Source organism: Colletotrichum chrysophilum (genome assembly GCF_026319265.1).
Source record: "Colletotrichum chrysophilum strain AFK26 chromosome Unknown scaffold_53, whole genome shotgun sequence".
Classification (NCBI taxonomy): Eukaryota; Fungi; Ascomycota; class Sordariomycetes; order Glomerellales; family Glomerellaceae; genus Colletotrichum; species Colletotrichum chrysophilum.
Genome location: NW_026517340.1, coordinates 8,628 through 19,359, shown reverse-complemented (window position 1 = coordinate 19,359; position 10,732 = coordinate 8,628). Strand labels below are relative to the sequence as shown.

Sequence of the window (10,732 nt, the reverse complement as noted above, 5' to 3'; positions counted from 1 at the left end):
ATGTCTAGCCCCCTCGAACCTGGTCCCACAAACGGGTTCCGGTCGCCACAGGGCGGTTCTCCCTCTCCAATGGTCGCCCGTGGTCACCAGAGCGATAGTGACCTCTCTGATGTGCACGATAATGCCGCAGTACCTGTTTCATCGTCGCCGTCGCCGGATCCCAACGACTCGACCGGATACATCAACGGAGCACCCGACTTCGCCGAGAGCGACAGCTCCGGTGATGATAATAATGCTTCTGATGACGCAGACTTTGACATGGATGATGACGTGGCATCCGTTGTCCAGAGTGACGGAGCTGGCGATGCTCATTCAAGCTCCAACGACTCTCAACGTCCGTCAAAGCGCAAGGTCGCCGCAAGAGAAGACGAATACATCAAAGCAAATCCAGAGCTGTATGGCTTGAGAAGAAGCGTACGTTGATTCGCGATCCATGAGACGAGTGTCTCCACTAACCACTGCTTCAGTCTCGCCCAACACAGCAGCGCAAGATGGTGAGTGCCTCAATCTCCCCGCCTCGATGGCTGTTCCTGACGATTTCGCCATTTTAGGTCGATTCTTCCGACGACTCTGATGATGATTCCGACGTCGTTCCTACTAACCGAAGGACTATCAAGAGAAGACGTGTAGAAACCTCAAGACAATGTAAAACGCCCCTTCTCCTCATCGATGCCTTCCGCACCATTAGACTGACTTCCGCATCACAGCTTCGAAAAGAGGTACTCCCGCGCGACAGCCGTCCGTCGACTCCGATTCCGATTCTGATAACTACGGCGGTGCACGCGCAAAAAGCCTGCAAAAGAAGGCACGGCGCCAGCGAGAAGCACAGCCAAACGTGGTCTTCGCTGAGAAGCGTTGGTCCAGTAGGCGGGCCGCCCAGGTGCAGCAAGGAGCATACGAAGAGAGCGACGTTGACGATGAGGATGAAGACGCGTCCGAGCTCACACCCAATTACTATGCTGCAGACGTCGTTGACGATTCTCCCTACATCGACAAGGTCCTGAAGCACAAGCTCAAAGACGACCTCGACCTTTCATGGAGTTCCGGCAAAGACGACTTCGAATACTACATTAAGTGGCAAGGGAAATCGCATATGCACGACACTTGGGAGACCACAGACACACTCCGCGGTCTGCGAGGCTACCGCAGGATCGAAAACTACTACAGAGCCGTCGTAGAACACGAACTTTACATCCGATTCGGTGATGACATCGCACCCGAAAATAAGGAACAATTCTTCTTGGAGCGCGAGCGAAAAGAAGAGGCGTTGGAGGATTTTACCAAAGTAGACAGAGTTGTCGCAGTGCGAGACGGCGATGACGGCGACGAATATCTCGTCAAGTGGAAGGGTTGCTACTACGACGAGTGTACGTGGGAAGCCGCATCTGCTATCAACGCAGAGTTCCAAGACAAGATCGACCAGTATCTGGACCGATCCTCGCGCTCATGGGTATCGGATCGGAAAGAGTCGAATCCGGATACGCGAACAAGAATGACGAAGCTGGAAGCGCAGCCTGATTACATCAAAGGCGGCGAGCTGCGCTCTTTTCAACTGAGGGGCTTGAATTTCCTCTGCCTCAACTGGACCCGCGCCAACAACGTCATCCTCGCCGATGAAATGGGTCTTGGAAAGACCGTTCAAAGTGTCTCTTTCCTCAGCTGGCTCCGCAATGAACGGGAGCAAGAGGGCCCATTCCTGATTGTTGCTCCCCTCAGTGTCATTCCAGCATGGGGAGATACCTTCGACAATTGGTCTCCAGACATGAACTATGTCGTGTATCTCGGAAACGAGACTGCTCGCAATACCATTCGTGAAAACGAACTCATCGTCAACGGCAACCCTAAAAAGCCCAAGTTCAACGCTCTGATTACCTCCTACGAGATGATTCTCCAAGACTGGCAATTCCTCTCGACAATCAAATGGCAGGCCCTCCTCGTCGATGAAGCTCACCGTCTGAAGAACAAGGAATCGCAGTTGTATCAAAGACTTGTGAGCTTCGGAATTCCTTGCAAAATCTTGATCACCGGCACACCCATTCAAAACAATCTGGCTGAACTTTCGGCACTCATGGACTTCTTGAACCCTGGCAAAGTCATCATTGACGAGGAGCTCGAGAGCTTAGCAGGAAATGACGCACAGGAGAAGCTGCAAGATTTGCATAAATCCATCGCTCCTTACATCCTCCGCCGTACCAAAGAGACTGTCGAATCAGACTTGCCGCCGAAGACTGAAAAGATTATTCGCGTTGAGCTTTCCGATGTCCAGCTGGAGTACTACAAGAACATCTTGACCCGAAACTATGCTGCTCTCTCCGACGCGACCGGCCAGAAGAACTCGTTATTGAATATCATGATGGAGTTGAAAAAAGTCAGCAACCATCCGTACATGTTTGCCGGTGCCGAAGACAGAGTGCTGGCCGGCAGTACCCGTCGTGAAGACCAGATCAAGGGTTTGATTGCCAGCAGTGGAAAGATGATGCTTCTCGACCAGCTGTTGACAAAGCTCAGGAAGGACGGCCACCGAGTCCTGATCTTCAGTCAGATGGTTAAAATGCTGGATATCCTGAGCGACTACATGGTCTTGAGAGGGTATAAATTTCAGCGTCTTGATGGAACCATTGCCGCAGGCCCCAGGCGCCTGGCGATCAATCACTTCAACGCCGAGGACAGCGAGGATTTCTGCTTCCTCTTATCTACCAGAGCTGGTGGTCTCGGTATCAACCTGATGACTGCAGACACCGTCGTCATCTTCGACTCTGACTGGAACCCGCAAGCTGATCTGCAAGCGATGGGCCGTGCTCACCGAATTGGCCAAAAGAAACCAGTCAGCATCTACCGCCTTGTGTCAAAAGAAACTGTCGAGGAAGAAGTCCTTGAGCGAGCCCGCAACAAGCTACTTCTTGAATATCTCACTATTCAGGCTGGCGTCACCGATGATGGAAAAGCTTTCCGCGACGAGATGAACAAGAAAGGCATTAGGGTCGACGGCCCCAATTCTGCGGAAGATATTCAATGGATCCTCAAGATGCGCTCTCAGAAGATGTTCGAGCAGACCGGAAACCAGGAACGACTTGAACAGCTGGACATTGACTCCATCTTGGAGAACGCTGAAGTCACTAAGACCAAGGTTGACGACAAGATGAACCTGAGCAGCGGTGGCATCGACTGGGACAATTTCATGCAGTACACTGACGTAAAGGTGGACGATCTCACACTGGACTGGGACCAGATTATTCCTGCAGAGGAACTTGCCGTCATCAAAGCTGAGGAGGACCATCGGAAGAATGAGGAGTATCTCGCAAAGGTCGCTGCTGAGAGTGCACCACGGAGGGCTACGATCAAAAACCGGCATGGAGGCGAGACGGACCGGTCGGACCGCCTCGCAAAGAAGCGCCAGAGAGAAGAACAACAACGGCAGGAGGCCGAAGAGCAACGTGCTTTACTGTCAGACCCGAAGCGGCCACTCAATGAAAAGGAAACCCGCAATCTTCTCAAGGCCTTCTTTCGGTACGGCTCAATGGAAGACCGCGGCGATGAGATCATTCAAGAAGCAAGACTTGGAGGTCGTGACCGCGACTTCCTCAAATCCATCCTGGATGACTTCACCAAGAGATGTGGCGACGCACTCGACGAGAACAGCGCACGCCTAATGGATGACGAAAGGAAGCTCGGGAAGTCCCTGACCAAGAAGGACAAAAAGGCAGTTTTGGTGGACTTCGGCGAAGTTCGCAAGATGAACGCCGAAACCGCAATAGAGCGGCCGCAGCAACTTCGTCTTCTTCGTCAAATCTTGCAGAAGAATGATGACTTCAAGACTTTTCGCCTCGCCGACGCGACTAAGGCTGCCCATTACACTTGCGAGTGGGGCGCACGAGAGGATGGCATGCTGCTTGTTGGCATTGACCGGTATGGTTTTGGCGCGTGGACGCAGATCCGAGACGACCCTCAGCTGGACATGGGGGACAAGTTCTTCCTCGAAGAACACCGTATAGAGAAGAAGGAAGAGCGGAACAAGGCCTCCGACAAGGGCGTCAGCTCCCCTGGTGCTGTTCATCTGGTGCGCCGTTCGGAGTACCTGCTCTCTGTGCTCCAGGCCAAGCATTCTACAGACCCACTGGCCCACCGAACTGTCGAAAATCACCATCGCAATAACAAGCGATTGACAAACGGGCACCGTCGCAGTGACGTGGGTAGCGCCGCCGCGTCCCCTGCACCACCGGCTTTAAAGAAGAGCAGCTCTTACAGGGATCGAGAACGCAGCCACGGCGAGCACCACCGCAGCCGCAGCAATGCCGAAGAGCGAGGAACGCCGCGACCTGATTCAAAGCGGAAGCACTCCGGGCATGATGAAGGCCGCATTCCCAAGCATCGGAGAATGGACGAGACTCGCCGTACTAAGAATAATGGCGATGAGCAACAATCTCCGAGGGCCGATCAGCGCAGACACCGTGATGATGGTGAACGCAGCCAAAAGATTCGCCGACCTGACGACAACCGGCATGGCGATGACCGCCGCCGTTCGAGCAACACCCCAAGAACTAATCAGCCCGACAGCGATCGCCGTAACCAGGCCCTGCGTCGGTTGGACCAGCTGCGCAGGATGGGAGACAACAAGGAGGAGCGGGAGACGGATGCAGATGCCATGCTATGGTATCTGCTTAAGCCAGTTCGTGCAAACTTTGAGGCTATCCTGTGTACGACAAAGGAAAGAGTCAAGTCTAGCAAGGAGCGGGCCAAGATTTTCGGCGAAGAGTTGATTGTCATTGGCAATTTTTTGGATCGCGAATTCGTCAAGGAACGCGATGACTCGCTGAAGAACCGCTTCTGGTATGAGACATCGACACGATGCTTTTCAAGTCACTGCATACTAACAGAATCATAGGGAATTCTTGGCGAATCTCTGGCCTGTCGACAGCACTAGCAATGAGGTTACAGGCGACCGACTGAGCGCCATGTATAGAGTCCTGCGGGACAGAGAAGCGAAGAAGCAAAACGGAGACAAGCCAGTTGCCGTGGCGGCGAATGGCACGGCTGCCGCCTCCTAGGTGCAAGATCTCGCATGATAACAACACAGAAAAGCGGATGGCATTTCCTTCTGCAGAGTTTCGATCAAGTCATGATTCGTGTTTATTTCAGCATTGGCCCGGCGTTTCGGTACTTAGGGAGGAAGGCATCTTTGTCGAGGCGAGGGAATGATAAACTACAACATACCCGGACTTGCATGGTACAGGACGACCCGTTTTGGAGTTTTGCGAAAGCATCGTGTCTTTTCTCCTGCTCTTTGGTCTCATAGGGGGCAGACGAAGAAAGGCACATCTACCGTGTGGACTAGGTGACAACGTTGATTCGCGGAAGAAGCATCATAGGCGTCGAGGTCGCGGTCACATGACGTTGGCCTTGTCTCTGCTCGGTGAGCAGCCTTGTCAGCCGTGTTCGACTGGACGTGGACTCGCGTGCCCACATGGCTCGGCTTCTTGTCGGTTGGGCCCAGAGCGGAACTCGCCGTGAGTCACGCTGGACCTGTCGAGCCCATGGAAAGAGCATATGTCCTCATTATTAGAGTATTTACAAGCAGCGAGGGGAGTCAGAGAGCACAAAAATAAGGGACCTGCATGTGTTTAGGTATCTTGACGGCCTGAAGAGCCCTGATTCGTGAACAAGATGGGGTGTGCGCGGACCCCTACGACGGGGTTGGCGGTGGAAAAGACGCCCCGCGATCGCGCAGAGCCCCCACGAAGAGATGGCGGAATACTCCGCCTTACAAATCTATTTAATACTTCTCGTTGAATCTGTATTGCGAATGTGAACGTGAGAAAATGGCCATGTTCGTCTGTCGTCGGATGAAGGAACGGAAGAACAACGCAATCGGGAGAGTCGCTGATGTTGTCAGGGACCACCTGAGGCCGACATCCGCAGAACGCGCAAAGAAAGACCTATAGGCGTATGTAGCGTACCGCACGCCCCGGCCATCTTCGACAACGACGAGCCCTTGTTGCTGGGCAGTATCTCCATCTCCGTGCTGTGTGACCATTGGGAACCCAACAAAACCAGACTGCATATGAATTAACTCGGAAAAGCGCCCAAAGGCCAGGTGCATATCAAGTGATATATTAACGATATCGCCTCGCAGCCGGAGACTCAACGCCTTCTATTCCGTTATTTTGGTCCATGCTCTCTGCGCCTCTTTGTACGTCGGTGGGGTTATGAGAGCCCGCCTGAGAAAGCCTCCGCCTGTCCTACCCAGATCATAATGGCTCGTACCTCAACTGCAGGAGCGCCTTTGTACAAGGAGTCGACGTTATGTACATAGTTAGAAAACGGCGTAATAATGATCCAGGCCAACTCCTCTCATAAAAATAACAGCATCCCAATGATCGTTGGTTGCGGCCCGAACGCTTCGGTACCAGCATGACGAATCCGTCCTCTATGCATAAAATGTAAATAAATATCAATGTTGGCTGCACCTATAAGGTGGGCGTTGTTTTCGTATTCAGTCCATCAGCTGCTCCATCCCCCTAGGAATAGACTGAGGCGAAATGGTCTCGGATTTACGTCGCTCATGCATGGGGGTTGCCGGCCGCATGTCGCTCTGCATACCTTCCAGCGTGCTGCTGGTGGCAGGCGATGACTTCGGACGCTCTGTCAAGGCGGGCCGTGTGATGTTCTCAAATGACTTTGATGACGGTGTCTTGTCATCGTGAGCAGATTCCGCTGCTGGCTTTTGAGGGTAGTAAATGTTCCTGGCTGGCTTCTGGGCTTCGGGTCGCAGAGGTGGCAGCAGAGAAGCAAGCTTGTCCTCTGCAAATTTGTAATGCTGATTGTCCAGTTTGCCGGCGAGTGTCTCTTGAGGCATATCGGCAAGTTCGCGATTCTTCTGAGTCTTGAAGGTCTGACTGAGCGCATTCTTGGGCGGCTCGTTAGATTTCTTGCCGTTGGATTTGCGAGGTTTTTTGACCGTTGTCTTCTTGACCTTCTTGGCTGACACATCGGTGTCTGATGCGACTTGATGGCCACCGAACGAGAGCTTGCTCTGTTTTGACTTGGGTCCTTTCTTCCCAGTCTCGGCTGCCTTGATTCTAGGACTGGCTGTTGGAGTAGGAATACTCTGGATGGGGTCAACAAGCTTGCGCTTCTTGTTTTCGGTTGCAGATCCAGAGTCGGATTTGGTGGGCGACCCGGGGAGAGTTACCAGCAAGTTGTCTCTCAACAGCCTAGCCCGACGTTGCTGCTCATCCTCCTCACTAAGGTAAGGGCTATCCCCGCTCTGAGGCTCATCGAACCGTGGCAAGCTGACCCAATGAGCGACATCGTCGCACTTTCCTCGGACAACCAGGTCCCAGCAGTCCTTGAAATCGTTGTGTTGAGGTTCCGAGTCGGTGTTGATCCATGCGGTAAACCCATCCCTGCGGCTGCGGGTCACCTGACACAGCTCCTTGACGAGTCGTCTGACGCCAGGGATTTTCAGGCTAGTGCCGACAACAATCACGGCATCTGGACGCGACTTGAGGTCGACGCTGGAAACCTTTCCAATGGCCTCTTCATCAGGATTAAACTCGTTATAGAGTACCATTCTGGGTCGCAAGCGACCGATGCCGTGGCTCCTCCTCTGCTCATACTGAGTTCGGAGTGTGTCAATCATAACACACTCCTCGCATAGTGGAGCCTCGTGACCCACGAAAAGCTCTGTTTTCAAAGGCTTGATGTCGGCGCATTTGGAGCATACCATATGTTCAACGCTGCCGTGCAGTTGAATGGTCGTTGGCCAGGGTCCCTTCGTGTTGAGAGGAACAGCCGTCTTCAAAGGCTCCATGCTGGTATCGATGCAGTCGACATTCTGGCTGTAGAGTCGTAATAATCGTTTTTCGTGGGCAAGTGAGGCTAGTAGGTGATGGAAGGGCGTCGGCTCGGCGGCCTTGACCATGTTGGACAGATCGCAAATCATCTTGTGGAACTTTTCGGTGGAGGAGTCGTGTTTGTAGACAGACGCGTCGAAAAGATGCTTGCCGGACCCCTTCATTTTGTGATCGTTGGGCAAAGTTGCGAAAAGACCCTTCTTGGACCGGAAATCGGGGATGCCTGCGGACACGGAAATTCCAGCACCGGCGATGACGACAATCTTCTTCCTCTTCTTCAAGGCGGAGACCAGGCGGGCCAATTTCTCGTCATTCTCGCTGCAGCTCTCCAAGTCAAGATGCTCGGTAGTGCGCTCTTTGGGAGGTGTGATCTTGCGACGCTTTCGGGGAGGCTGGCCTTCGTTGGCGTCGCTCGAGTTCACGTTAATGGAGTCGGAAGGGTCATCGAGCTTGATGGCGGGGACGGATTCATCGGCGGTCTCTAGCTTGACTGGTGACTGAGCACCCGAAGGCATGGAGGAGGTCGGGGAAGGGTAACGTTTTGACGCGTCGAGATCGGCTTCAGGGGATGACGGTATTGAGGGCGACTTTGAGAGAAGCGACAGGGGCGATGAAAGGGGCGAGTCGGAGGGAGATGAGGTGTTTTGATGCGCGTCGACACCCATATTTGAAGGGGAGGAAGGTGCGTCCATTTCGGTGTCGGTGTGGGTATCGGTGGCCGGAGACAAGGGATTGGAGGAGAGAAGACGGTTGATAAAATCAAAGAAAGTCATGAGCAAAAATGTTCTATACCATGGCGATTGTAAAGGTGTATGCTGGTTGAATAGTCCTTTCTCCAAGGTAGGGTTGAAAGGGTTTTCGCTGTCCACGGGAGATGAGAAGTGTCGTTGAAGAAAGACAAGGTGTGGAGAGAGGATCCGGGCGAGGGTACCTTAACAAGTACCTGTCCGTACAACCTGTACGCAGACGTACATGGATGGGGCACGGAGGGAGAAGGGGGGGTGGAGGGGGGAGAAGGGAAGGAAGGGGCCTTTGGGACCTGGGCAGCGGCGGCGGGAATGAGAGCGGCTGATGACTTGGAACCTTGGGCAGGGCAGATAAAGTAGGGCAAGCAGCGCAGCGAGGTGCCGTCAATAACAACAAGCTTGTTGGGTGCGATGGGTACTGAGTAAGGTGGCCGGCCAGTAAGCTAGGAAGAGCCGGAAAGAGAGAGAAAGAGAGACAGAGAGGGCAGAGCAGATGTGAGGGCAGTGACGGTGAGGCAGAGTGTGGAGGAAAAGGGGGGTGTTGGAGGGTCGAGCCCGACCATCAGAATGACTGTCAGATTCAGATCACACAAGCAATCAGAAAGGCAAAGGGAAAAGCAAAAGTCGAGAGGAACGAGGAACGAGGAACAAGAGCCGGCGACGGCGCCGTAGCAGATGGGGATGCGGGCGGGCAAGAGTACCCGTCCGGTGGCTAGTGCGCGTTGGCGGTTCTGGCTGGGTTCGGTGCCACGCTTCTTCTTGTTCGCGCACGCTCCCACTACAGTCTGCGGCACGTTAGCTAGGTGCCTCTTGTTTTGGTTCCGGCCTCCAGCGAGAGTGTCGCTTAGTTTCCCATTGGTTCTCGCGTCTGATGTTGGAGGTGGGAAGAAAGAAAATAAAAACGCTGAGGAAAAAAGATCTAACAGCGACTCCACTTTCCGGTCGTTGGTTCGTGGTACCGTTCTGCGTCAATCTGCAGAAGAGATACATCGCCTGTGCTAACTCCCAACCGCCCCTCCCCTCTTGTTATTGAGCCGTTCCCCTCTTCCCTCAACTGCTATACCTACACTTACTTCGTTTTGTTCATTGGGAATCATGCGACATCCGGCTGCTGACGAGCAACCCCGCTGCTTAGGTATTTCTAGCTGCTGGTCGAAAATGACTCGATCCCGCACTCGACCGTTCTCCTACATCTTCTCTCTCAACCGGCCATGTATGGGGCCGTCACAAGTGGCCTGTCGATCCAGCGGTGAGATGCAGCTGGCTATTCCAGTGCACAACAGCCCAGGTCTAACAAGTCCCTTTCAGCCTCCGTGTGTGTGAAAAGTAGCTATATGCGCGGACGTGATCTCTCAATTTTTCAACTCCGTCAATTGGACGCAAATGCCAGGGCAAACAATGCTCGCGTGCAAAGTCGCGCAGAACATAGTTGGCCAACACTACGTCATCCATTCATGGGCTGAAGATGAGATTTGCCAACATGCTTCAGTCTATTGAGTGCATGGTATGAAGACTCTTTCCATGTCTCTTGATGGCCCTAGGTAAGATATGACCATGCACAGAGCACTATCGTCCTTCAACCGTCATCACACAATGCAAGCGGCGGCCATGGTCGGCTGAAACGCGGCCGAGTCGCGGGCGCCAGGAAAAGCGACAACACATTGTGAGGTACCGGTTCAGACTGCGGTGGTGTTCGTAGGTACCTTTTAGTGTCTAAGTAGGTACTTTACCGCAGCCCACAGGGCCACAAGGCAGGCGAACCGGAGCCTGGAGGGAACTGTGAGTGGACGCCCGTTGCTCGGAAACATTGCTCGCCCCCGTGTCCACGTCTGTCCGTCTGCCCTTCCCTGTCACAATCGATTGGGGGCCCGGCCCTTTCCTGCAGGGATCATCGGACGGACGTCACGGGTCGCTGTTTCCCCACGGCGTTGAGATTGTGTGGACTGCCGCAATGCACATCACTCAGGGCGCACCGCACCTCAAATCTTACCTTAGAAAGTAGACTTCAGCCTCACTGTGGCTGACATCTATGTGGCTCAACCAGACATGTGGCAGGCTGAGGTAAGCTTTCAATCCCGTGGGAAGCAAGACGCGTCTCCACTCTACCATCCTGAGAATTTGAGGCTGAGGTAA

General features: G+C 53.6%; 2 protein-coding genes across 2 annotated transcripts; one reads left to right on the top strand and one right to left on the bottom strand.

Moving 5' to 3' along the window:
* On the top strand, positions 1-5,045 carry COL26b_006865 (uncharacterized protein; the record flags this gene model as incomplete). Its single annotated transcript, XM_053179676.1, has 5 exons — positions 1-414; positions 468-494; positions 552-624; positions 708-4,827; positions 4,883-5,045. 5 exons carry the CDS (start codon positions 1-3, stop codon positions 5,043-5,045), a joined length of 4,797 nt encoding a protein of 1,598 aa, XP_053036322.1.
* A 1,445-nt stretch (positions 5,046-6,490) lies between these two features.
* Positions 6,491-8,368, bottom strand: COL26b_006864 (uncharacterized protein; the record flags this gene model as incomplete). The annotated part of the gene is made up of 1 exon (XM_053179675.1): positions 6,491-8,368. The coding sequence occupies one exon, from the start codon at positions 8,366-8,368 to the stop codon at positions 6,491-6,493; it is 1,878 nt and encodes a 625-aa protein (XP_053036321.1).
* Positions 8,369-10,732: the final 2,364 nt, after the last annotated feature.